Here is a 24,725-nt window from a genome sequence, read left to right as displayed (position 1 = left end):
CAAGAATACATTACAACACAAGCTGTGCTTTAGCGGAAGCAAAACTTTTGCTTCAAGCTTGCCAAACTTACGGCACCCTCACCGACATGAACTAATTTTGGGGATGTGAACAACGCAGAAGAAAAATAATCCCATAATTACAGACTTCCTGGAATCTGCCCCCATAGAACACAGAAAATAATGTGTTCAAGGGAAAACTACTGTCAAAATGCAAATAATAAACCTAAGCAGAAAGAATCATATTTTCCTGAGCAAAAACAACAAATGGGTTGTAACTACAAACTCTCCCTGGGTATAGATTTAATGGATACTTTTTGAGCCAAAAAAACAACAATAAATCTACAAAGACAACCAATAGATGTACTTCAACGCACAAGTATTTGATGGCAATAATTGGCAAGGCAAAGGAATAATGATACTAAGGAACATTGGAACTTTGCCTCTCAGAAATATTACTCTGCACGCGGCAATAAGAAGTTGAAAGCTGAATTCTGACGAATGAGAGGAGGCGGTTCAATTTCTGACAAATCAATCTGGTTCATGGACTTCGATATATCATCCACAGAAAAGGGAATACTGCATCAAGAAAAATGGCATTACAGAGTTAGGAAATAATATAAAATGAGAAGTCTCTGTACCATTCTAATGATATTTGATGTTCATCTACAATGTTGAATATTGTTGGGTGCTTTTGAGAAAATTTAGCACACTGAGACTTGTTCTGTACCTGGAGTCATCATCCAACAGGAAGGAATTGCTCAAAGCATTGTTAGAGTCTTCTGTCATCAAAACTCTCATACTGGCAATGACCTGGAAAAGAAATTTGGCATTAATTGATTTAAAACACATCTTTACATGAAGGCCAAGAACAGCCTGAAACAATAGTATATTCAAGAAAAGAACCCTCTATGTATGAAAACTTCTGACTTACATCTGGAGCCACGCTATGTGTGCCATATTTATCATCCCAGTACATGGTGCTGATCCGGTACAGTTGCTGTATACTCAAAACCTGAAAACAGCCAAAATAAGATTTCTAATATTAGTCAATGAAGAAACCTGAAGAAAAGAGAATCACATAATGGAGTATACTATTATTAACATATAAGATATATCACTCACTGGGCACAGATCATGTGTAATTTCATCCAAGGATTTCTTTGGCTTTTGATGTATGACCTGCTCCATAGAAAAGAATGAGCTACGATTAACATTTGATCCAGAAAGAGCTAGGATTAATATTTTTAGTGCTTGGAATTCTACTTACAAGAAATCCTACTGCTTGTCTGATATGCTTAAGTTCATCCCAAGCTGTACCTACATACTGCATTATTTCCATACTCTCAAGTTAGAAAAACATAACCAGAAAACATTAAACACAATTAACATTCATGGCACTCAGTACAAGCATGAAAAGCAAGACAAAATGAGAACTGATCAACCTCTTCTGTTGATTCATAGCACCAGTGCTCTAGTTCAGCTAACCCTGCCTTAACATATTCCCCATTGCTAAATGAGCAGCACTCACGCCGCAGGAGAAGACTACAATAAATACAATAAAAAAGAAAGCAAATTGCTAGTTAAACTACAATTCTAAAAAACTTCCAGAAATATATAAATGGACATGTCAATTAATCAGTTGAAGCTGCATAGAACAATATTTACACTGATTTACCTGTTGAAAAGCTGTACATTTATGAAGGAAAATATCTGAGTATAGACCTTACGGACCAGAAATGGAGGCACCTGCAAGAGAATTTATAGCTCACACATTATAAGAAGTTGCTCAATGAACTCTTGGTATCTAGAACACAAAATACTAAAAAATGAGTAGTTGTACTGAAATCACCAAGCCTTTCTGAAGGAACATATAAACAAAAGCGTTGCTTACATAATTAGAACGCAATGTTTTGAGAAAATTGCTCAGGCTCTTTACAATGCTTTGCCAGTGACCAATCAAAGCTTGTTGTGCTGCTGCATTTGCATGAGATCGAGCAGACCCTCTAACCAAACTTGCTCTTGACGTTCTTGGTGCCTGAATAGAAAATTAGAAGGCAATTACTTTAACTGGAAGTTAGAATTTAATTAATAGACAATAGTTAATCTTGTTATGAGTAAAATAGAGTAGTTTATAACATCTCAAACTAAACATAAGAATTGACAACTACTAAAATCTTAAATTTTATCGGAGTGTACTCTCAGAAACTAGATGTCAATACTTTTGTGTCCCTGAGAAATTAACAGCCTAAAATAGTACTCAGGAGGGTAGGTAAGAACAAAAAGGATAAATTTAAGGTATTAAAGGCAATTTTCGTCCTTCGCTTTTCTCATCAATTAGCATTGAGGCAATTGCAGTCACCCCCACTTCATACATCTTTTCTAGGAGGGAAAAATTTCAAGTTAAGACAGGTATATGTCCAGATACCTGAATACACAACCCAAGCAAGGGTGATATCTCCTTCTTCAGATTATCACGAATCATTCCATATATCTTTTCTACATAAGCTGTGAGTTGTTGCTTGAAGAGCAGAGCAGGATACTTTGCTTCTATCTGGCGCAAAACATCTAACCCACCAATCATCCCACCATTACTAAATGAAAGGCCTGTGCCTGATGGGGATGTTCGAAACCCCTGTTAAAATCAAGCATAAGAAAATGTTATGCAAGCTAATGACAATTATACTGACTCATATCATGGCAATTCGATTAATAAACTTCTTACTTGAGCCATCCTCCCAAATAAAGTAGCTGAAGATGATCTGCGGCGCTGAGGAGTCATGCCAGCTGCACCACTTGCTTTTAGCGTACGTTGGAGGAGTAACAGCAAAGTGGATGTATTTGATAACCAATAAGCCAAAACATCATTGTTTTCCTGAGTCTTCACAGTACACAAACATTTAAGTCGTACCAAAAATATTTGGTTTCATCCTTGCACAGATATCTGGTAATGCTTGCAAACCCCAATTTGTAAAATATTTAATTGGTAGAAATTAAAAGAAATTAAAAGGGTGGTCCAAACAAAAATATCACAACATTCACAATAAAAACTACATTATATAAAAAAAATTCCAACCTGGCTACCCATGCTAGAAGGAAATATGTTGGTAAAAATAGTTGTGAACAAAAGCAATCTTCACGCATAATCTAGAATGCACTCTAAGAAAATAACTACATAACTAGAGCATGCACAGCAGAAAAATCATAAATACCTCTATGGCGGAGCCAATTGTTTGAATAATGCGATCAAAAACATTTGTTCTCTCGGCTTCAAATGATCGCCAATGGAAAAGTGATTTATAGATAATACTTGCAGCAACAGGTCTTCCCCCACTGAAGCCAATATCTTGCATGATACATTTTATCAATGCATCCTGATTTTCCTGAAATCAACATAACAAAAGGAATTAGTGTCAGCATGCCTTAATCAACTTTAGTGTATAGTAAAAGCAAGAGTACAATAATTGAAAACATATGGAAACTAGATGCATAGCCAGTGGTTTTAAAAGGCTACAAATCACATACTTGCTGCCTGTCATTGAGAGTCTTCTGTGGCCTCTGCTCTGCTTCAGCAACATCTTTCAAGGCAGGCACAGGATTCTGCAAATCCTGCCAGAAAATATTTTTGGTTAGAACACAGTAACTAACTAGCTGCAAATTCACAAAGGGAAGTTTATTCCATTTTATTTTATCCTTTCTCGGAGTTACTTATGCACTCCCACAATGTGTCACTACTGGATTGCATACACTTTTGAGTTCCACTGAACTACTTTTGTGGTCATGGGCATTAATAAAATAATCTTCTCTAAAAAAGCATCTTCACCCTGAAGACACTTACTGGTGTGGCCTTGATTTCACCATTGAGAAGATGGCCATTTTCTGGACTCCTCTGCAAAATGGAAATATTCAGCAAAATAGATGTTAAAATTTCAAACTCGCACTAATTGCCATCTGAACAAAAGCCAAATTTCTGCTCGTGTGTGTTCCCTAGAGAAAGCCAAAAATACCTGAATAACAGCTGTCTTAGACCGCCCAAGACCTTTAGTTGGTGACATGACTAAGGCCTGTTGACGAAGAACTTGATTCTCAGATTCCAGGTTTGACAGCTTTTCTTCAAGTCTGAGCCATTAACAGAAACTTGTCAGTCAGTTCACACCTAAATATAAAACATTAGGGAATAGACAAAGCAATTTTAAGAAAACCAATCTTAGATGCATCATACTGGACAGGTCATGAAGTCCATAGATTTCCAAAGAGAAGAAGCATGTTAAATACCGTTGAAAAGATTCCTGAAGTTGGTCTATTTTCGATTCTGCTTCCTCCACCTTCTTGAGCCTCTCTTCACTCAGTTCTTGGACTTCAGCATATTTCCTCTCAGCCTCATCTGCTCTCTTCTCTTGTGATTTTAACAAGGCCTGTATGATACTAAATGTTAAGATATTTCATGGTCATATTAAAACAATATTGTCAGATGAGAAGATTTCAAGTAACTTTCACAATGATAAAAAATAATCATACTATAACTATCTAGCATGTAATTATTATTTATTGAACTTAAATGCCTCTCTTGAGAATTAAATTATCAAATGCTTACCTTCAGTTCCTCATTCTCATTTGTAAGCAGATCAACCTTTTCAGTATCTACAACGACAACTGGCATCTCCTTAATCACAGGTGGAGTATCTTCTATAGCCTTCCTTGCAGCCTCCCGTTCCTTTACCAGCGTATCATTGGCTTCATCTAATTGAACTTGCATTGCCTGCAAAGACAATTGCAGTTTTGCAATATCTTGTGCTTTTGCTTCTTCTAAATCAGTCTGTATCAGACAAGTACAGATAGTGTTGGCAATTGGACTTGTAGCCAAGCAATAAGCAAGAATAATTATCAATGCATCACTAACAGCATCAACAATGTTAGGAGTACAGCGAGTGATTCAATGGTAGTAGACATCCAGAAATAAAATTTAAGCTCGCATGTTAATGATTATATCCAACTTGTAATTTATAGATATATAAGCACCATGGCATAATGAATATGAATATTTTCCTTAACTTGGCACAGAATGTACTGTCATGCATTTGCATTTAATAACCATTTTTTACTCCTCTAATTCAGAAATTCATATCCAAAAATGCAAAAGGCCATGCTTACCCTTAAGCGTTTCTCCAACTGCAAGCGCCATGTAAGTTCCTCAACCTTTTTCTCAAGCTTATCTTTTGCTTCTTTCAATGCCCCGGTTTCCCTGGCAGCCTATATGTAAAAGAAAAAGTGAATTCGGGTGTAAAATTTCTGCACTAAGCTGATAAGGTGATAAATATACAGATGAGTGGATTAAAAAAAAGATAACAAGCACAAAAGAACCTAAAAATAATTGATATCAAAAAAGACGAAAATAAAATAGTTGAAAATGATATATGTCCCTTTATGAAATGACATAAATACAATGTTTACCATCTTGAGTTTCCTAAGTTCCTTCCTTGCAACCTTAGATCTCCAAGCACATTGGACAGAAAGTCCTGCCCTCTTCATACTCTTATAGTACGAATAGGCTCTATGCCCACGCCATTGAGCCTACAAACCATGAAAGAAAGTTGGAATTCATAATTTTACACTAACTACAGGCTTGAAGAGCCAAATTTTAGCAAACCCACCAACACTCTTTATTAATAGCCCTAAAATATCATAACAGCTTCATCCAACCTGGGAAAATTTTATTAATTTGTGGCAAGTAAGCAAAACACAAATTTTACACAATTTACATCTCAGTTTGGCATTTTTTAATTTAGCCAAAAATAGAAATAAGAAAAAGGCAATAACTTATTTCACAATACCATACTGACAAACTGTATACCTGGATGATAATTGCTGCTTTCGTTTGCTTCCTAAATCGGAATTCATTACGAGCCGCCATTGCACGTAATGCTGCTTGAACAACAATAGCTGATAATCGCAATTTTGTATAAGTTTTCCTTGCATGATAGCCACGCACATTTTTCTGTATTTTAATGGCAGCAGCTTCCCTCTTAATTTCTTCATAAAGTTTCCGTGCCAACTTGCCTGAAAATAATACAGATGAATAGTTAAGACAATATTTACTGCTTTTTCTAATATAATGTGAACTGATAACAAATTAAGCATTAAAAACCTTTAAAATAATCTATAGAAAAATATCTGACAAAACAAAAACAATAGTCAAGCTTAAACATTCAGATATAAATACCTCTCCATAAAGTCTGCAAATGAGTAGCAGCCCTGCGCAAGGCAACAAATTCTTTTCGAGCAATATACGTGCGAATTTGGCGCTGAATAACCTTAGCTGCATTTGATAAAACCTCAGCTCTTCGAGCATCTAATTCGGCCATTTGTCCAGCTCTAAGGAAAACCTTTGTTTTCCCGATCTGCAAATTTGTTAGGTCATTCTATATGAGTAAATTTTGCTTTACTGAAGCCAAAAAAGGCAAGGCAAATAAGGCATATAACTGGAGCGATTTAGTCCCTTCTAACATACATTGGCATTAATTACCTTTAGCCACAACGTATTGAAAAGGTACTGCTTTTCCTAATTATTTAGTTAATATTCTATTTGAATGGCCTAAAATTAACATGACACAATGAGAACCACTAGTAGGATACCCAGTATATTATTAAAATTTTGCTGCACAATCTACTAATCTCATTGCCAGAGAGATATGCATAAATGATAAATCATTACGAAGATTACAAACCTTTCAAACTCCAATACTCGATTAAAACAATAGAATAGTTAATATGTACAAGTCATTGTATATTAAAACTTCTTTTGGTATCCTTGAGCTGATTTTCGTGCCATGCAGACCCCAGCAGTCATGCTGTGTTCACTCTTTGACACTCTGGGCACTTGGGACTCATGTTGCATGGCCCGTAGAACTCTTCCTATCCTGATCCCCATGGGGAACTTTCACTTATGGACAAACATCATATTTTAATTCACGGTATCGATATGGATATCGATATTATTGATTATCTATATGTTTACACCATAGCAAAATAACTGTATATTGATAGTGTATATCAAAATACTAGTCATTATTGATTTAATCTTAATGATATATAGTCCCCCCTTCAACCCCCCCCCAGCCACCTCACCCGAGTAGGAAAAGCCCTTTGAGTGGAAGCATCGAGGGAGCACCCCTATCAGCATGTTCGAAACAAATTTGAGATGGCCTCTGCCCTTTGGAGAGTCCAGCACTCCCTAGGATGCTCCTGCAGCCAAGAAGCACACTACCTGGACTCTCCCTAAGCACTCCTTAATGGTAATGTTAAATTCTTAATGCAAAAGTTGACATGCTTTATCGAATTTGCTTTATCCTTCCTTTTTATCATGCCTTTATCTTATTTGTTTTAGCCTTAATCTTTCCTTTTTAATATTTTATCCTTTCACTTAATTTTTTAGAATTACCATTAATTGTTTCAAGATGTTTGAGAGTGGTTCCAACCTCGTTGGACTTCATATGGAGAAAGTAGAATTTCATATCCTATTCAAATTTTGGTAGACTCAACAGTTTTTAGGGTTGCAGGAATGATGGGATTGCAATATTTTCATTGGATTCTATCACGAGGGTATGTGATTGACATTTAATCTAAGAGCACCAAGCCCTTTGTGTACCCCAATGTTGGCAAATAAAGATGTCACCCCTTACACTGTCATGGTCCCATGTCCGAGACTTTAGCTACAGCACTAGGGGCTTCATCTTCAGTTCTCCCTACAGATTCTTCTACACAGTCTCGTCCCCTTCCAGCTCCAGCACCACCACGAGGCCCACACAACAATCATGGTGATGCAAAAAGGAAGTAATAGTTGATATCAATGTTGCTCAACTCGTACTCGTATAAGACTCGAGAACGACCCGTATAAAACTCGTATAAGACTCGTCAAAATGAAACAACAACAACAAAACTTAAAATATGGTAAATTTTAAGCACAAAAAGAAACTAATGACGATTTCAATCTTTATAAATTATAAAAACCGCAATATATGCAATAATTCATAATATCATCTCATATCTCTAAAAATACAACATAACATATTCGATTTTTGTAAGCAAAACATTTAGATACTGAATAAGAAAAGGAATCATGATTCCATAATTAAAATAAAAAATGTCAGCAAGGTCAAAATTCAAATACATGTCATAAATGATAAATGATTGTCTCATAACAATATTGAGTCTCATCACTCATGGACAACCACGCCTACAATAAGCCCTCGTGGAGCTAATGCTAACATTGGAAGGTTGAAGAAACTATGAGGCAGGTGTATTTGGAGTCTCCATTTGAGATGGCAAACTAGAGAGATCCTCGGTCTCTTCATCAAGCCAACTCAAATCAGGGGACTCCTCCTCCACAACCCAATCGGACTCTAAATCAATAGTATCCAATAAAATTGGACTTGTATCCTTTGGTTGCACTTGTTTTGTGAGCCCTCCTCAGCCCGCAAGGCCCTGTGGCTGAGTTTCTCAGCCACACAACGGCCCTGTGTGGCTGACAAACTCAGCCACAGTTCCTCCTCAGCCCAAAAAAAATTGCAAATTAAAAATAAATAAATAAATAGATTTGAAAACCGAAAAAAATTGAATACAAAGAATTTTAAAAATTTTACATGGAAAACATTCAAACAAGGTTCATAAAGCCTACTTGTAGCTGGGTTTGATCTGATGAAGCCACCTTTAGCCTCCTTTAGCCTCCTCCAAGAGCAAATTCAATGTGCAATGGAGTCACTCAACACTCGTAGAAATGAGCCAAACACTCAAATGACAAGTGAATGACAAATGGAAGGGAGAGAGGTGCTTATAAAGCATTTTCTTGCCTCCAATTTCCCTTTTCCTCCACCTCATTTCCGAAACAGCAAAGACAAAAAAAAAAAACAAAAGAAAGAAGAACAAAAAAAAAAAAAGAGAAAAATTTTAAAAATTGCAATCTGAGGTTCGATGGGTCTTATAGAGGTCCGATGCGGGTCTTATACGAGTACATGAGTTTAATGCGAGTTTGACAGAGTAAGGGTCTTAAGTGTGGGTTCTATGCAAGTGACCTGGCTCACTATAGAACCTGCCAAGACCCGCAGGTAAAATGATTTATGTTTTTTCACAAGTTTACATGTGATGGATGATAGATGCTTTGGACCTTTAATGCTTTGGACCTTTTGGTCTTCGGCGTGCAGATGGCCTATTTTGTAAACATAACTATTTTTCCATGACAGTTGTTAGATAACTTATTTCATTCCATAAGTTAATGGTCTACTTTCTATTATATGACTTTAAACACTATATGTTTGTTTGTAATTGCTAGAATTTAGATTCACGATGGCTGATGCTCAAATGATTAATCATTAGTACAATATGGATGCCATTTCTACCTTTAGTAATGTACAAATATGCATGTTTACAACTATTCTACAACTAATTTGGCATTCTACATGATTTTTTATATAAATGCGCTATATATATATATATATATAGATAGATAGCCTACAAGGGGTAGAGTAGACAGTGTTAGAATGTTCTGTTAAGGCACTCTATTGCATAAAAGGTCATTGGTTCGAAACTCCATGCGCAAAAATCAAGCCATGCTAAGGATTGGTGTGGCCCGGCTCAAGTGCAATCCCCAGAAGATTTTGATGGCTTAGATGCCCGTAGGTCATGGCTACTCAAATCATAGGTTAGGCATGCTAGTCATCTCAAGACTCACATTACCTAACAAACAAAAGAAAAACATAACAAACAAACAAACAAAAATCCAATACTTGCCTCCCACGTGCCCAAAACTGACCATCAAGAGCAGTCTCCTCCACCTGTTCAAAACCTTGCTTGCCAGTTGCATTTGTAACCCTTTCCTTTAATACCTGTCAGTGTGAACTTGATACCATGCTAGCTAATGACTCTCTTACCTTCAAACAGCGCCTGAAGGTGAGGTAATAGCTAGCAAATTTAATCTTCGCAATCTTCAACAGCTCCAATCTTGAGTGACCGTGGAAAAGCCCATGGGTATTGCTATGATTTGTAATAAATTTTATCATTTGTTTGCCTATCTTATATAAATCACCAATCCATTTGTATAGTTGGTTTTTGTTCTTAATAATATTATGCATCAAAAGGTTCATTGTGTGAACCAAATGCCCAGACCAAAATATGTTGGGGTATTTATCCTCAATAATTGCTCCCACTGCCTTACAATTAGCAACATTATCAGTGATGACTTGTATGACATTGTATGGCCCAATATGTTCAATTGTTTCAAGTAATGGTTCTACAATGTTGATGCCGGTCTTGAACTTCTCTCAGTAATCATATGCTGAAAGAACGATAGCATCATAGCACCACTAACAGACACAGCAAAAACATTTATCAATGACTTGCCTTTTACATTTGTCCATCCATTAGATACAATGGACACCCCATGCTCAGTCCAAGAATTTGTCATTCTACTCAAAGAATGTGATATTTTTGCTTTTTCATGATCAAGTCCAATGGTTCTAGCCTTGTCATACCCAGGGCTCTTATATCCTTTAGGGGCATCATTTATGGCAAAAAACATTTCATGCCAATAAAGTGAGCGAAGAACATTGAATGGTATCCCACATGCATAGAGAAATCGGTAACCTTTTGAATCCACATCATTCCTACACCCTTCATCAAGGAAATATGATATGGTTCTACGCCTTAAAGAGATGTTTGGTGACCTTCTGCCTCAATCAAGAGCGGTCTCCTCCACATGTTCAAAACCTTGCTTGCCAATTGCATTTGTAGCCCTTTGCTTTAATACCTGCCAGTGTGGACTTGATACCATGCTAGCCAATGACTCTCTTACCTTCAAAAGGCTCCTGAAGGCGAGGTAATAGCTAGCAAATCTAGTCTTCACAATCTTCAACAGCTCCAATCTTGAGTGACTGTGGAAAAGCCCATGGGTATTGCTATGATTTGTAATAAATTTTATCATTTGTTTGCCTCTATTGTACAAATCACCAATCCATTTGTACTGTATAATATCATGCATCAAAAGGTTCATTGTGTGAACCAAACACCCAGACCAAAATATGTTGGGTATTTATCACCAATTATTGCTCTCGCTGCCTTACAATTAGCAACATTATTAGTGATGACTTGTATGACATTGTATGGCCCCATATGTTCAATTGTTTCAAGTAATGGTTCTGCAATGTTGATGTCAGTCTTGAACTTCTCTGAGTAATCATATGTTGAAAGAGAGATGGCACCACTAACAGACACAGCAAGAACACTTATCAATGGCTTGCCTTTTACATTTGTCCATCCATCAGATATCTCAGTCCAAGAATTTGTCATTCTAGTCACAGAATGTGATATTTTTGCTTTTTCATGATCAATCTAAAGGATCTGGGCTCTTGTATCCTTTATGGGCATCATTTATGGCAGAAAACATTTCATGCCAATAAGGTGAGCGACGAACATTGAATGGTATCCCACATGCATAGAGAAACTGGTGAACTTTTGAATTCACATCATTCCTACACCCTTCATCAAGGAAATCTGATATGGTACTACGCTTTAAAGAGATGTTTGGTGACCCTGTGCCTCCATATCCACTGCCATGGGAAGATGTTGAAGGAGTTCTTTGTGCATGTTGATGTGATTGTGAGGTTGGTTCAAAGAAACCCTTTGATTTTTTAGATTTGTATTAGGCTTCCTCCTCTTCCCTTATGTATTTGGCTCTACCTATTGCTGACACACTTGCACAAGTTTTGATTCCTATTTTTTTATCTTCATCCCATGGCCTTTTCCCACAGAGGTGCCTTTTGGCACAGGTGTATGAACCTGTGTAAGTTTTGTTGAAATGGGGGCAATCAAATTTAGTGGTTCCACCCCCTTTCCCCGCTTCAGGTCTAGAAACATATTTCCACAATGGGGTTTGGTCTTGTTTAGTTCTTTGGGTTGAATCATGTTCACTCTCTTCCTCCTCACCAAGGTACTCCTCTCTGGGGTTTTCATCAAATCCACTATAACCCACTTCTTCATCCTCTTCTTCATGATCAACCCTCCTACTCTCCAACACCATAATAACCAAAAAAGCAACCAAGAAGAAGAAAATGCCAAGCAATATAAAAATGATGTTTGAAATTTTAAGTTTTGAATCTGTAAAAAAAAAAGGAATGGGAATGGGAAATAGAGGAAAAAATATATATATATTTATCTAATTGGCAATGAACATAAATAAATAAAAAATGCTAGATTAGAGTGTAGATCCTACCTCTTTGGCCTTCAACCCCAAGCTCCAATATCCCCTTGCAAGCTCTTCCAAGCTTCAAACGCTCTCTTGCTCCAAACTCTCTTGCTCCTCTTGCTCTCAATGGATAAAGTGAATAATGGGAGGGGAGAGGGTCTATTTATTCCCCCCCCCTTTCCCTTCCCTTCCCTCCCTCCTCTCTCCTCTCCGCCGCCGGCGTCGCCCTCCCTCTTGGCCACGCGGCCCTTTTTTCTACCGGCCGAGAGCGTTTTTCAGAGGGGGAGCGCTCGATAGCGATCGCTCCCCAACCGCTCCCCCTCTGAAAAACGTTTTCGGAGCGTACAGGAGCGAACACTCCCAACCGCTCCCTAAAACGCTCTGGTGAAACCAGGGAGCACTTTTTTTTGCCGGGAGCAATTTTGGGAGAAGGGGCGTGGGGGGGGGCACTCCCCGCAACCCTGCTTTGCACTATCAAATGCAGATCACCTTTGGAATTGTCATGTAAAGCGGTACTTTGCAAAGGTGGGGGCAATGAACGAATTAAAAAGTCTACAAGTTATTAGGCGGTTGCAAATGAAACAACACAGCTACAGAAGAAGCTAGATATTATATCTCTAACAAGACTCTAAGTTTGATTGGACCACAATGATGGTTATCCACGCAAACAATTCTTTAGATTACAAGACCTCTTACCAAAAGAGATTTAAATAATAGAAGGTGATTCAGAAGCTACAAGAAAGATGTTCACACATGATAATTCATTACTTCTACATGTGCCAACATCACTATTAACATACTATATAACACACCGACCAAATATAACCTAATTGAAGATGGCCATGAATGACTAGCATAGGACTGATGACAAAAACAAATAACAGCCTGCCTTCTAGCATTTTTAAAGAACAAATGCCAGTGCATCTTTCTGAATTTTATGAATCCAAAGCTGCATAAGTTGTAGGTTAACCTGATAGCCTTTGAGACCCTTCTTTTCCAGAAGCTTTTCACATGCAGTCTTCTCATCATAACTGCCACATATAACAGGAAAAAGTCTAATTAAAAGTTTGAAGTCAGATATCTAAACTTTCCTATCAACCCATCTCAATCATCTTCTTTAACAGGTTGCAACAGGCAAATATAAAATCTTTAGAGGAAGTAGATGATCCTAAACAGTGCAATGGAAGACAAATACATACTTTCCCTCCAAAACTTCGGGAGCAAGAAGGCCAAAACGATCAAGGAATTCATCAAATGTTCGTCTAGTAGGATATCCAGCACAACTGATCCTGATTGCTTCAAGAACACCCTATAAAACAGTCAATATGTAGCCGTTAATCTCCAATCATGACTGATTGCAAAATGAAACTTAAGTAAATTTTAGGGTAATCAACACATCTAACCTTCATAGTAAGTAAAGCATAACTAGAAAACTGGTAATCATCACATTTAAACTTCATACGAAGTAAAAAATAACCAGAAAACTTACTCCACAACGTAGCTGCTGTATAACATTCTGATTCTCAAATATGGATGGCTTCAGAACATTATTTGGTTTCACGCATCTAATGTAGTGAGGCTCAGTTGAGCTGAGTGTTTCCATTAAAGATTGCAGTTGTTGCTGCACAAATATGGCCAAAATTTAAAATTAATTTTACTTTATGGAAAGATCAGAGTACTAGTGAGTCAGGAAATTAAGCGGCACTATCCAATAGGAATACTGTAATTAGATAACAGACAACGGTGGACATTTCACATATGGTTAAAAGAAATCTGGCAAATACAAGGATTGGTCACTGGAATATATAGAGTTACAAAGCACAATTAAAGAAAACATATTAAGCACAGAATCAAGGGAGCCATAAAACCAGAAGTCAGGTCATATCTCAAACAATGGAACAACTCCAAAACACAATCAAAGAATATATATAATACTATGGAGCATCTAAAATAAGTATCATATGAAATACACATTATAAGCAATGCAGTGTCATTTTACCTTGAAGCGTGTGCCAATGGAAGAAAACTTGGAAGACTTTGAAGACTCCTCTGGAAGAGGAGGAAAGAGACCGGCAACAAAAGAACACTTTGAGGCATTTAACAAGTCTTGGTGCTCTGCAACAACATAATCCTTATTCTTGTCAAGGAACAGATCGGCCTGATATGTAACCTGCAAGACACATAAAAGAAATAACTTAAATATTTGGAAAATGTAAGAAAGTGGTTATAACTAAAAATGATTGAATGGTAAGGGTCAAAGCCACCAGTTGCTTACATCACCGGCATAATGAACAATTGTAAAATCAGTTCTAGAAAGTTTTGGCTTGCTGAAGCGCTTGTGGTTAAGGAAGGTTTGGTAAAGCTTTTGCGCAAAAGTTTCATGTGTTGATCTTGGAAACATACTGCAAAACCAAGCCAAGTCTTTTTTTTAAAGGGCTAAAATGAAATGCATTCAAGTTTGTTCATTTTCATAACATTGACTGAAAAAAATATCCATCTGTAATCAAATGTTCCATGTGCACATTAACCAGCTATACGCCAAGTGCTAGCAAAAAAAATAACTTCCACAAAGTTGCAGATTGTTAAAAAACCATCAAAAAGCATGCAGAGGAAGAGAACATGTGTGTACCAAGCTTCATCCAAAAGTGCAATGATTCCTCCTGGTTTCTGCAGCATAGAAATTAAGATTATTTATAGGTCGTAAAGTCACAGACATGAATCAACATTTCTACAAATAACATAAACGGATTTGATAGAATTCATATAGCTTCAACATTTCTACAGATGACATGAAAGGATTTGATAGAATTCATATGGCTTAGAATAGAAGGATATAAAAATGCATTGTAGAACTATCTAATGTTCGCTCACAAATGATAAGAACTTCCATTTGCATGATCAGAAAAGAAAATCACAGAATGTTATAGAAAACACTATAAAATCAAAACAAAATAAAAAAACTACAATACATAATTTCCAGGTATTAATTGCTTGAGGGAATACAAAATGATCTTAAAAGAGGGCAATACAGTGATCTGATCAAGCTGCTGATAGAAAAATTATTGAATACTATGTTTCCATTTGAAGATTGGAAGAATTTGGTTAATGGTATCCTGAGGATGGATAGGACCAAACTTGGCAAGCTCTTTGTGCTATTCAAATGAATGTAAAAGTCAAAAGTCCATAACAAAGGGGGGCTAGCATTCTCAAGAACCACCCCATGAACCCACCTACAAAGCAGAACTTAAACCAACAACTCTCTCCCAATTACTTATTTCTTCTTACAGCTTTGTTAATCAAAATAATGAAACTGCAACTGTTCTATTGCCGTCGATGTGAAAACTTTAAACCAATGGCAGAAATGTTCCAAACAGATATAACAGGGACAGGCTGACAGCATCCTTAGTTGTGCCTGACCCTCCACAAGATAAAATGCTTTGTATCTTGAAATTCCCTTTATTAGGAGGATTTTAGTTCCAGAAAATATCATAAAGTTTAGATGCCTGAAACAACTTCTATGAAAAATCATTCAGCAACAATCACTGCCAGTCTCTACATTTAACAGAAGTTGTTTCCCATATTAGACAGTAAATTCTTTCATGGCCCATAGCTAACTGACTCACCAATCCTCATTCAACACTCTCTTTAACTCTGATATGACATTGAATCAAATCAGCTCTTCAATGCCCAAGAAACACTAATGCATAGCATCTATAAATGATAAAGCATAGTATCTGAGACCAAAAATTAGTAAATAGCACATAACATGAATACAGGGCCAACAGGAAAAACCTTCTCAATAAGATCCAGTACATCTTGATTATCTACAAACTCAATGTAGCTCCAATTGATTTCTTCTTTTGTGTACTCTTCTTGCTCCATCTTAAAAACATGCTGCAGCAGAGGTCACAACAGATTAAAAGCATCTAAGTAACAGCATCCTCTACAAAGTCAAGTCTGTAAAACCTATTTAAAGTGTCATGAATAAACAACAGTCATAAAAGAACTCCTCTATATGCTCTCCTACCTGATTGAAAAGGTGCCATGAATAAACAAGAGAGTCATAAAACAACTACATATGCTCTCATACCTGATTGAAATGCTGTTGCAACTTCTCATTTGTGAAATTGATGCAAAACTGCTCAAAACTGCCACAAATAAAAAGAAGATGCTGAAAAGAAGAAAATGGCAACACATTCACAATGCAAACCCTATGCCAGTCTAGTAATAATAACGAGAACTCTTAACATTTAAGAAATAACTGGTACTAGAAAGTACTTTAGAGCAGATTAAATGGAACAAGAAAAATGAATTAGGACTATTCAAGGCATTACAGTCATAAAGTTTAAGACTTGATATAGGAAAATATTTCTTCAGAACTGAACCAAACTAGGTTTTTGTGTTAAAAATATAGAGATGTATGTTTAACAGATTAAATTCATTAACATTCTTATAATGTTGCAACTAGACATCAGAGTACTTTAAAGTTTATATGCAAATAAACCTGCACAGTTTCTATGTATGTTACTTTGGCCATGCACAGAATGTACCTGTTGGCCTTAAAGCTTTCAAAACCATATATATCAAGAACTCCAATCAGGCTCTTTGAATCGGGATCCTGTCCAATTGAAATATTTATTTTCTCCACAATCCTGTGAAACACAAATGCAGTTTGAGTTATTTTATAGCCTGGAACCAGTAGAGAATCACACAAAGACTAGTAGTGAGAATAGCCCCAGAACTAGCAGTGAGACTAGGTTTTAGGCTGCTGCCACAGCTTGACACAGATGACAAGCAAGCATAGTTACACTTTCTCTCCATTCAAAAATTAAAATCTTACCAGTCAAACATGCGTGAATATATCGTTTTTGCTAGGGCATCTCGGTTTGTTGTCGCAGCATCTGGATCAAGAGATTTTATAATTGTCTCTTCACGCGTCACCATTACACGTTTACAGAGAGCATCCTCCAGGCCCTTGACATCACACCTACAACAAAAATTTCCTCTAATTTAGCACCAACTTGAAAGCTGGAGCTGTTATAAAATAGCTGTATTTGCAATAATAAGAAAGTCATTTCAGAAATTGATGCATACATGAGAAGTTCAGCTGCCATTTCAAGATGGAAACGAGATTTGTCATCTTTAGGCATAGAAGAATCCACCTCTTTGCCCTTCGTGAAGTTAATGTTACCTAAATGGAGAATGGCTGCCACAACTCTAAAAATTGAATCCTGAAAGGTAAAGCCATCACTTCAGTGGGAGATATAATCATGCAACATTATATTTATTTAAAGTTCAAATTTAGCATTTAAAATATCTTTAAGAAGAGCTAATAGATTATTCAAACAATACCTGTTCTTCTGGACTAATGCCAACAATATCCATTGCCTTTCTGGTATTAAGATATTCCTCAGCATCACTTACACCATCCAGTTCATAACAATTGGTTTGGTTAAGATAATGAAAGGTTTTTGGATTTCCCAATTTGTATCTTTTAATATCCTGAAAACATCACAAGGCAACTGTAAGCTGTGATTTATTGTATAATGCCACTCAAATCACATTAGTAGGTATGGTGGATGTTTACAGCATTGTCCATATAAAGTAACAGACAGATGATAACATACCTCAGGCGGAGCAGCGCAAAGTAGGTAAAAGCAATGATAATTTCTTTCTGGATCTGAAAGTTGACAGACACGGGACCTTTCTAGAAGGTAGGTTCTCACAGCAGCTCCTGATATCCTCCCAGTCTTGTCGAACTGAAGCTCCACAAATTTCCCAAAACGACTGCAAACAAGAGGCATGCTTGTCATGTTATAGTCTAACACAACGAACGGTGAAGATCCCTTATAAATCCTGTAGAAGCCTAGGCCGATAGCAATCCAATCTCCCATACCCCAATCCTACAAATATTTGTGTATCCTACAAATATTTGTGTAGTTGCCCCGGAAGTAAGATTAGCTAGATCAATAAATTTCACAGTATACCTATATTGAACTAATAAAAAGACTTTACCTGGAATTGTTGTTTCTGACAGTTTTGGCGTTACCAAAGGCTTCAAGAACAGGGTTCGACTGTAAAATACAAAATGCTAAGAATTCAGAGAAGAAAATCATAGTAACCGTACAGTCCAAAGTCATAACAACCAAAGCAATTGGAAATAAATTTATTCCAGCCCAGATCAGCAACTGCATGGATGTCACTTATCTTACTTCTAAAACTTGCTGCTCAACTGTCCGTCCTTCTGTAGCAGCTCGACCGCCCATGTAAGCTAAATAACGCATGAGCATTTTTGTGGTTTCTGTTTTACCAGCACCACTTTCTCCACTTACTAGAATAGAGTTACTTTTTCCCTCATTTATCATAGCCCTGTATTTAAAACGATTTAGTACTCAGAAAAATCATAATGGTGCTCTCTAGTTCAAAGTTCTGTGGACACATCAAACAATCATAATACTCTACCTGTATGCAGCATCTGCCACTGCAAAAACATGAGGACTCAACTCCCCAAATGTCGCCCCCTTGTATTGCTCCATCATATGGGTATCATATAAGTGAGGTAGTCTTCTAAATGGATTGACAGCAATCAATATATTCCCTGTATATGTCTGTCAAGCATCAAAACCTATTAGTCAATAATATTCTTCAACGGATGTAAGTCCCCCTTTGATACGATCAAGAATATATGCAACGTGCTCAGCAATTATAAATGCTTAAACTCATAAACCAGAACAAAAATAAGACTACACATTGGTAGAAGTAAACTGGAAGAAATAAGCAATCATGAGCAGATCACTAACATATATTTCATTAAGTTCATATCTAGTTGCCAAATTTTGCAGAACTCCTGGTTCGTGCAAATATGAAAGTTTCGTCATATCATCCACTCCCGCGGGAGGTGCTTCTGTATCTTTTGGGTACACATTTGACAAATTAGCAACCACCTGTATACATGGAAAAACAGTCACCCATATCAAAAACAACGCATGTAAAGATGAAATACCATCAGTTTGATACATGCTAGGACGAAACAATTAAATCCAAAACAGCTAATATTCATGAAAATGCACCTCAACAAATGTCCAGAATTCGCGAGAACCGAAAATTTCAGTGTCACATATTAGAGTGATATGTTAGCATAAGTTTTAGTAATAAAACAATTGTCCAGTTTATATACAAAAAAATCATGCACCCACCTTTCCCAACCAAAAAAATGCATGTACCCACCGTTCCAGCATTCCAGGGACTTGGGTAACCCTAGAAAACATCCCCAGACGGTTGGGGACTTCATCAGAGATTCCGGGGCTTGGTGGCTATCCCCAGGATGTTCCAAACAGATTTCAGGGACATTCTGGACAGATTTCATGGATGTTGTGGCAAATTTCAGGGATGTTCTGGGCAGATTTCAGGGATAAACCATGTATCTTCAGTTTTGACAATGTACATTGATGATTGGACAATAGGATCATTTTTCCAATTCTGTTTTTTTTATCAAACTGAATCTAAATCTACTATACAAGTTGCATCTCAAAATAAAGTTGCATCTCAAAACATGAGTTTGTAGGATAGGTTTTGATTTGGATTGTAGTGATTTGACTACTGTCTTTTCAGCAACAACTTCATGTCAAAAAACAGGAAATGCAACATTCAAATGTTTGATCCTCGTGGCAATTGCTCTGGTTCTTCTCATTTTCTCATATTGTACCTGGGTTTCCAGGAACCATTCAAGTCCAGTTTTCCCACCATCCCAACCTCAAACACTGTGAAAACCATCCGATTGTAATGAATCAAATTGGGTACTAAATGTTTGAATAAATACCTGTTCAATCACTTTATTAATTTAAAATATGAATCTAATCTCTTTATAGAATCAAAATGCAAAATGTTTTATAGGGGATTTCAACACAGCTACAAATATATGCAGAACCTATTGAAAAGGGAATGCCAATTAAGTTGTAAGATGACAATCATTAACAAGAAGTATCAAGAAGAAAAGCTACTATAGAGACCGTTCCGGGTCTCATAGACCCTTCAGGGACCTTACTACAAATTAAAAATAATGACACTAAAGTTTTCTCCAGCTAAACTGCATTTTCTCATGAAAAGGAGGGCTATCGATGGAATGTCACTGGAACCCCGAAAAAACTAGGGGTGCACTCTAGCTGTCCAAGGGACGGGTCCCCATCCCCGCTGTTCCCCTGTCATGAAAACCAGTGCCAACATAGATAAATACTGAAGTTCATGTCAATCTTCTGTGTTTTCCTCTCTGTTATACCATTTCGGCTCACTAAGCAAAGGCCTGAACCACTCAATAGATGTTTCACAAGAGCAGAGAGGTTTTACGATTTTGAACAGCGAGATGCCAGCAGCTGCTTAAAAGTTTTCAAAGTGGTAAAGAGTTACCATTTATATCTCTATAATATATATATATAGAAATATCTTTATTTCTAATTATATGTTTATAATTAAATTTATTAAGTTTTTTTTATGTTTATCAATTATATATGATAATTACAAATATGAATTATTATTATTTAAATTTATTTTGATGTGATATGTGTATTATGATTTTTTTCGCAAAAAACTGTTTGTAATTTTATTAATAAAAACAAAACTACACTATAACAAATTGAATTGAATTGATTTATTATTTTTATTACTTTTTATTTTTAATACTTTTTCAATTAAGCCGGATATTATGCTCTATTATTATTATTTTTTGATCTAACATTTCTTCTTTTAACAACCACTACATCTCCCCATAATAAATTATAGAGCACCTCTCAATACAACAACATATGATGAGATCCAACATAGTTGATTGATCCATTCTAATGAACAACATGAGTGATCACAAGGATTTAGCCCGTTACCCATCTCAATATTCATTGTATAAGCCATAAATTCTGCCACAGATAGCTTGTGACAGTTCATAAATTTGAAAACAACTTCTTTGCCAGATTTAAAGTAGATCTCCCCAACTTGACTTTCAAAATCTTCTCACCACAAGAATTTTATGCTATCGTTCACATTAAATGTCCTATCAAATTTAAGTGTGCCTACTTACCAACTGACATAGTCGTCATGAAAATTACCAATAGATTTGGAATCGTTACCTTCTTTCCAGCTGTAGTTTGAACTTCAACTTTTTCGCCATTAACTTTCGTAACTTCGCCATCAACCCAGGCCGTATCTCGATCTTCCACCCATACATGGGACCCTACTATAATATTCACTATAGTCGCCTGCATTTATCCAATATATCGAAGACTCGTGAGTAACGTTTCCAAAGAATCAAGATTGCTGATGAAATTCTAGATAATAAACCTCAAAAACCAGAAATGCATGTCAACTCATGGACTCTATACATTGATTGAATAAATTAAACTCGATAACGCATGGAGAATATCATCTATCAATACAACACTTCAGAATAACACAACGCCTAAAAGGACTAAAGAAGTGAGTTACAAACGTGACAACTATTTCAGACAACTTGTTGGTATTCATTTTCAGTGTTCACAGATTTGCGCATAAGTTTTATATCATAAGCATTAATCTCAGACCTAGGAAGATCTGACTAAAGAAGTGAGTTACAAACGTGACAACTATTTCAGACAACTTGTTGGTATTCATTTTCAGTGTTCACAGATTTGCACATAAGTTTTAAATCATAAGCATTAATCTCAGACCTAGGAAGATCTTGCCCCTGCTTTGGTTTAGGAGAATGCACTTTCTGCAACTTAAAACAATAATATATTGTTTTAAAATTAGACAAATCTATTTTAATTGCAGATCTACAGTGTTGAGAGGGATCAAATCTCTTTTCACTCTAAAAGATCTTTGCACCTCAACAGATTTGATCCCTCTCAGCTCTCAGTAGATCCAGAATTAAGATGGATCTAAGCGGGTAGAAGAAAACAAGAACAAAAACAAAAAAACAAATATATATACATATTTCTTCTTTGGGCACATGGAATTAATAATTCATGGCATTGGCCCATGGTTTTACAGAGGGATTCAAATGAATTACAATTGTTTAGGCATATGGAATTGATAATCCATGGTATTGGGCCCATGATATTAATCCCTAGTATTGGTGTACATTTGTTAGATGTGTGACAAAATTGAATTAAAATAAAATATGCAGTATTTTGACTTCTTCGTGCTTTTAGAATGTTACAGAGGGAGTCAAATGAATTACAATTGTTTAGGCATGTGGTATTGACCCATGCTGCGCTTCTTGGCTCAAAAAATAAGAATAAATGGTTCAATCTAATCAGTAATATTCACTAATTTGATGATGAGAAATTGTATTTCTTGACTGAAGCATGAATTACAATTATTTGGGCACGTGGTATTGACCCATGATGCGTTTCTTGGCTAAAAAAAAGAATAAATGGTTCAATCTAATCAGTAATATTCACTCATTTGATGATGAGAAATTGTATTTCTTGACTGAAGCATAGAGAGGGCGATTATACAAAGGGACTAAAGAGTAATTTCAACATGCCTATTGCATTATGTAGTGAATAACACGTCGCTAATTGGCCCTGAGTATTTTTATGATTGAAGCCTGAAGGTGCATTTCCATAAATAACTGAAATGGAGTTCAATCTAAGCCTCAATTTCTTCAATTTTCATAATCCAAACACCGAACTACCATCATATTCTTTTCTTATTTATTTTGAAATCTTTTTAAAAATAGTTCACTTCGCATTTATTTTGGCTTGTAAAAGAGGAAACAAACTTAGTGGCCCTGAGTATTTTTATGATTGAAGCCTGAAGGTGCATTTCCAGAAATAACTGTAATGATTCAAGCCTGAAGGTGCATTTCCAGAAATAACTGAAATGGAGTTCAATCTAAGCCTCCGTTTTTTCAATTTTCATAATCCAAACACCGAACTACCATCATATTCGTTTCTTATTTATTTTAAAATCTTTTTAAAAATAGTTCACTTCGCATTTATTTTGGCTTGTAAAAGAGGAAACAAAATTACCAAAGGTCTTACTGAGCATACGTAATCGCTGAAATTCTATGGTCCAGTTACAAGAGGGATTATATAGAACAATGTTCAATTACAAGAAAAGACAAGATAAGGAAATTAATAGTAAGAACCACTCCCCTCCTTAAAAGCCAACTGGTAAATAAGCCATATGGGATTAACCAGTGCGGTATTCTCTATGTTTAAGAATTGTATTTTTCTGGATCAGGAAACAAAGGATTCACTTGCAAAAGTATCCACTATTTTTACACTAGTAATGGGTCATCTAATCATCAATGCCCTTGCCATAGAGTGAACCCACTAACCTACGTAGCTTTTCTGACCATGGTAACCACTAATTAGAGTGGCCAACTCCAAATGTCGCAGAAACCATTTGCACTTTAATCTAGATAAAGTGATACAAATATACATAATGAATTTCCAGCATCTCGTACTACAAACCCTCTAAATCTTTTCTTTAAATAAGATTATTCAAAGAAGATCAAACCCTTATTGTAACCCGTTACCAAAAATTTAGGGTCATCCAAAGCCTCTACCATGAGATGGCAACGGCAACAACAAATTTTAATAGTGTTTATACAGTTGAGCAAAATTTAATTAAATTTGTGCCGGGGGTAGCTGTAAACCTGTAATCTTCGATGCATTAATGTTGAAACCCCCAGAGAAAGTAAAATCGAGTTCTAAAAAATCCATTTTCACCCTACATAATTTGAATTTCTGCAATATTTCCCCAAAGTTTACATCGGGAATGGATATATACAATAAGTTTTGATGCCACTAGTACCGAAACCCCAAAGTAGTAGAAAAAAATATTATGATTTTAATACACATACCATTGAAGAGCCAAAATGTTAACCGTAAAAACAGAGCTATCGATTGCTGAGCGGCCGAAAACCTGGCCTAAAGTTTAAAATCCCCAACCTATCTGCAATTGAGAAACGTTACACCTTAAAACCAAATTCGACGCCCGATCTCGCAGCAGAAGTATCTGATTCCTCCCCCTCCACTGCCAGGAAGCCCTTCAGGCCCGATCGACCTGACCGATGGTCCAAAACACATAAACAGCCGCTGTTCTCCTTAATTTCCCCTCCTTTGCCCGAAAGGATCATGAGTTCGAGTCACGCCCCTGCAAAAATTTTCCCGTTTTCGCTGTTTTCGGATTCCGTTCCGGCTCTTGGTGCTGAGCTTAAACGGACCAGTGGTTTCTCGATAAATTAGCGGCCAAAAAGAAGCCTTTTGCCGAGGGAGGAAACGGATATAGGGGAATACGAATATGTGCCAAAAGTGAGCTTTTCTAGCACCAAAAAGGCCGACTTTTTTGCAGGAATACAAAGGCAAAGCTTCTGGATTTGAATCTGCTATCCGATAGCACAGATCCTGGCAGAACGAAGAGAAATAATAGAAAAACAATAAGGAATTCAATGCCTTTGCTTCTTCTCCAGTCTTTCTTCCTGCTCTTCTTTTCTGCCTTCTTTTACATTTCATTCCTT

At 36.5% G+C, this 24,725-nt stretch overlaps 1 protein-coding gene across 2 annotated transcripts; it reads right to left on the bottom strand.

Moving 5' to 3' along the window:
* Positions 1-87: 87 nt before the first annotated feature.
* LOC149144539 (myosin-9-like) lies at positions 88-24,725 on the bottom strand. Of its 2 annotated transcripts, XM_089449044.1 has the most exons (39): positions 24,069-24,725; positions 21,346-21,474; positions 19,030-19,173; positions 18,692-18,837; positions 18,442-18,598; positions 18,245-18,303; positions 17,857-18,016; positions 17,582-17,731; positions 17,324-17,460; positions 17,070-17,216; positions 16,780-16,881; positions 16,320-16,377; positions 16,022-16,123; positions 14,859-14,896; positions 14,505-14,631; positions 14,229-14,399; positions 13,719-13,850; positions 13,429-13,538; positions 13,200-13,260; positions 6,218-6,395; positions 5,849-6,054; positions 5,449-5,568; positions 5,149-5,247; positions 4,592-4,813; positions 4,273-4,412; positions 4,005-4,116; positions 3,836-3,886; positions 3,523-3,606; positions 3,210-3,380; positions 2,723-2,878; positions 2,426-2,632; positions 1,892-2,035; positions 1,676-1,746; positions 1,443-1,542; positions 1,268-1,324; positions 1,123-1,179; positions 932-1,012; positions 728-810; positions 88-576 (listed from the first exon to the last, which is right to left on the bottom strand). In XM_089449044.1, the coding sequence occupies exons 1-39, from the start codon at positions 24,069-24,071 to the stop codon at positions 453-455; spliced, it is 4,596 nt and encodes a 1,531-aa protein (XP_089305170.1). In that variant the 5' UTR covers positions 24,072-24,725; the 3' UTR covers positions 88-452. The 2 variants fall into 2 exon arrangements, with proteins under 2 accessions (XP_089305170.1, XP_089305169.1); XM_089449043.1 differs by lacking the exon at positions 24,069-24,725 and having other exon boundaries at positions 21,346-21,480.

The sequence above is a fragment of the Pinus tabuliformis genome, chromosome X (genome assembly GCF_031772625.1).
Source record: "Pinus tabuliformis cultivar Carrire ecotype Pingquan chromosome X, CPIR1, whole genome shotgun sequence".
NCBI classification, from domain to species: Eukaryota; Viridiplantae; Streptophyta; class Pinopsida; order Pinales; family Pinaceae; genus Pinus; species Pinus tabuliformis.
The sequence above is the reverse complement of the archived record's forward strand: the minus strand, read 5'-3'. Positions and strand labels throughout refer to the sequence as shown.

Excerpts from the sequence above, each read along its gene's own strand:
- LOC149144539 (XM_089449043.1), bottom strand. The coding sequence starts at position 21,480 with ATGCAGGCGACTATAGTGAATATTATAGTAGGGTCCCATGTATGGGTG. Across the intron at positions 16,882-17,069 it reads TATTCACGCATGTTTGACTG|GATTGTGGAGAAAATAAATA; the intron begins GTAAGATTTTAA and ends TGTGTTTCACAG. Across the intron at positions 16,378-16,779 it reads GAAAGCTTTAAGGCCAACAG|TTTTGAGCAGTTTTGCATCA; the intron begins GTACATTCTGTG and ends TATTTGTGGCAG.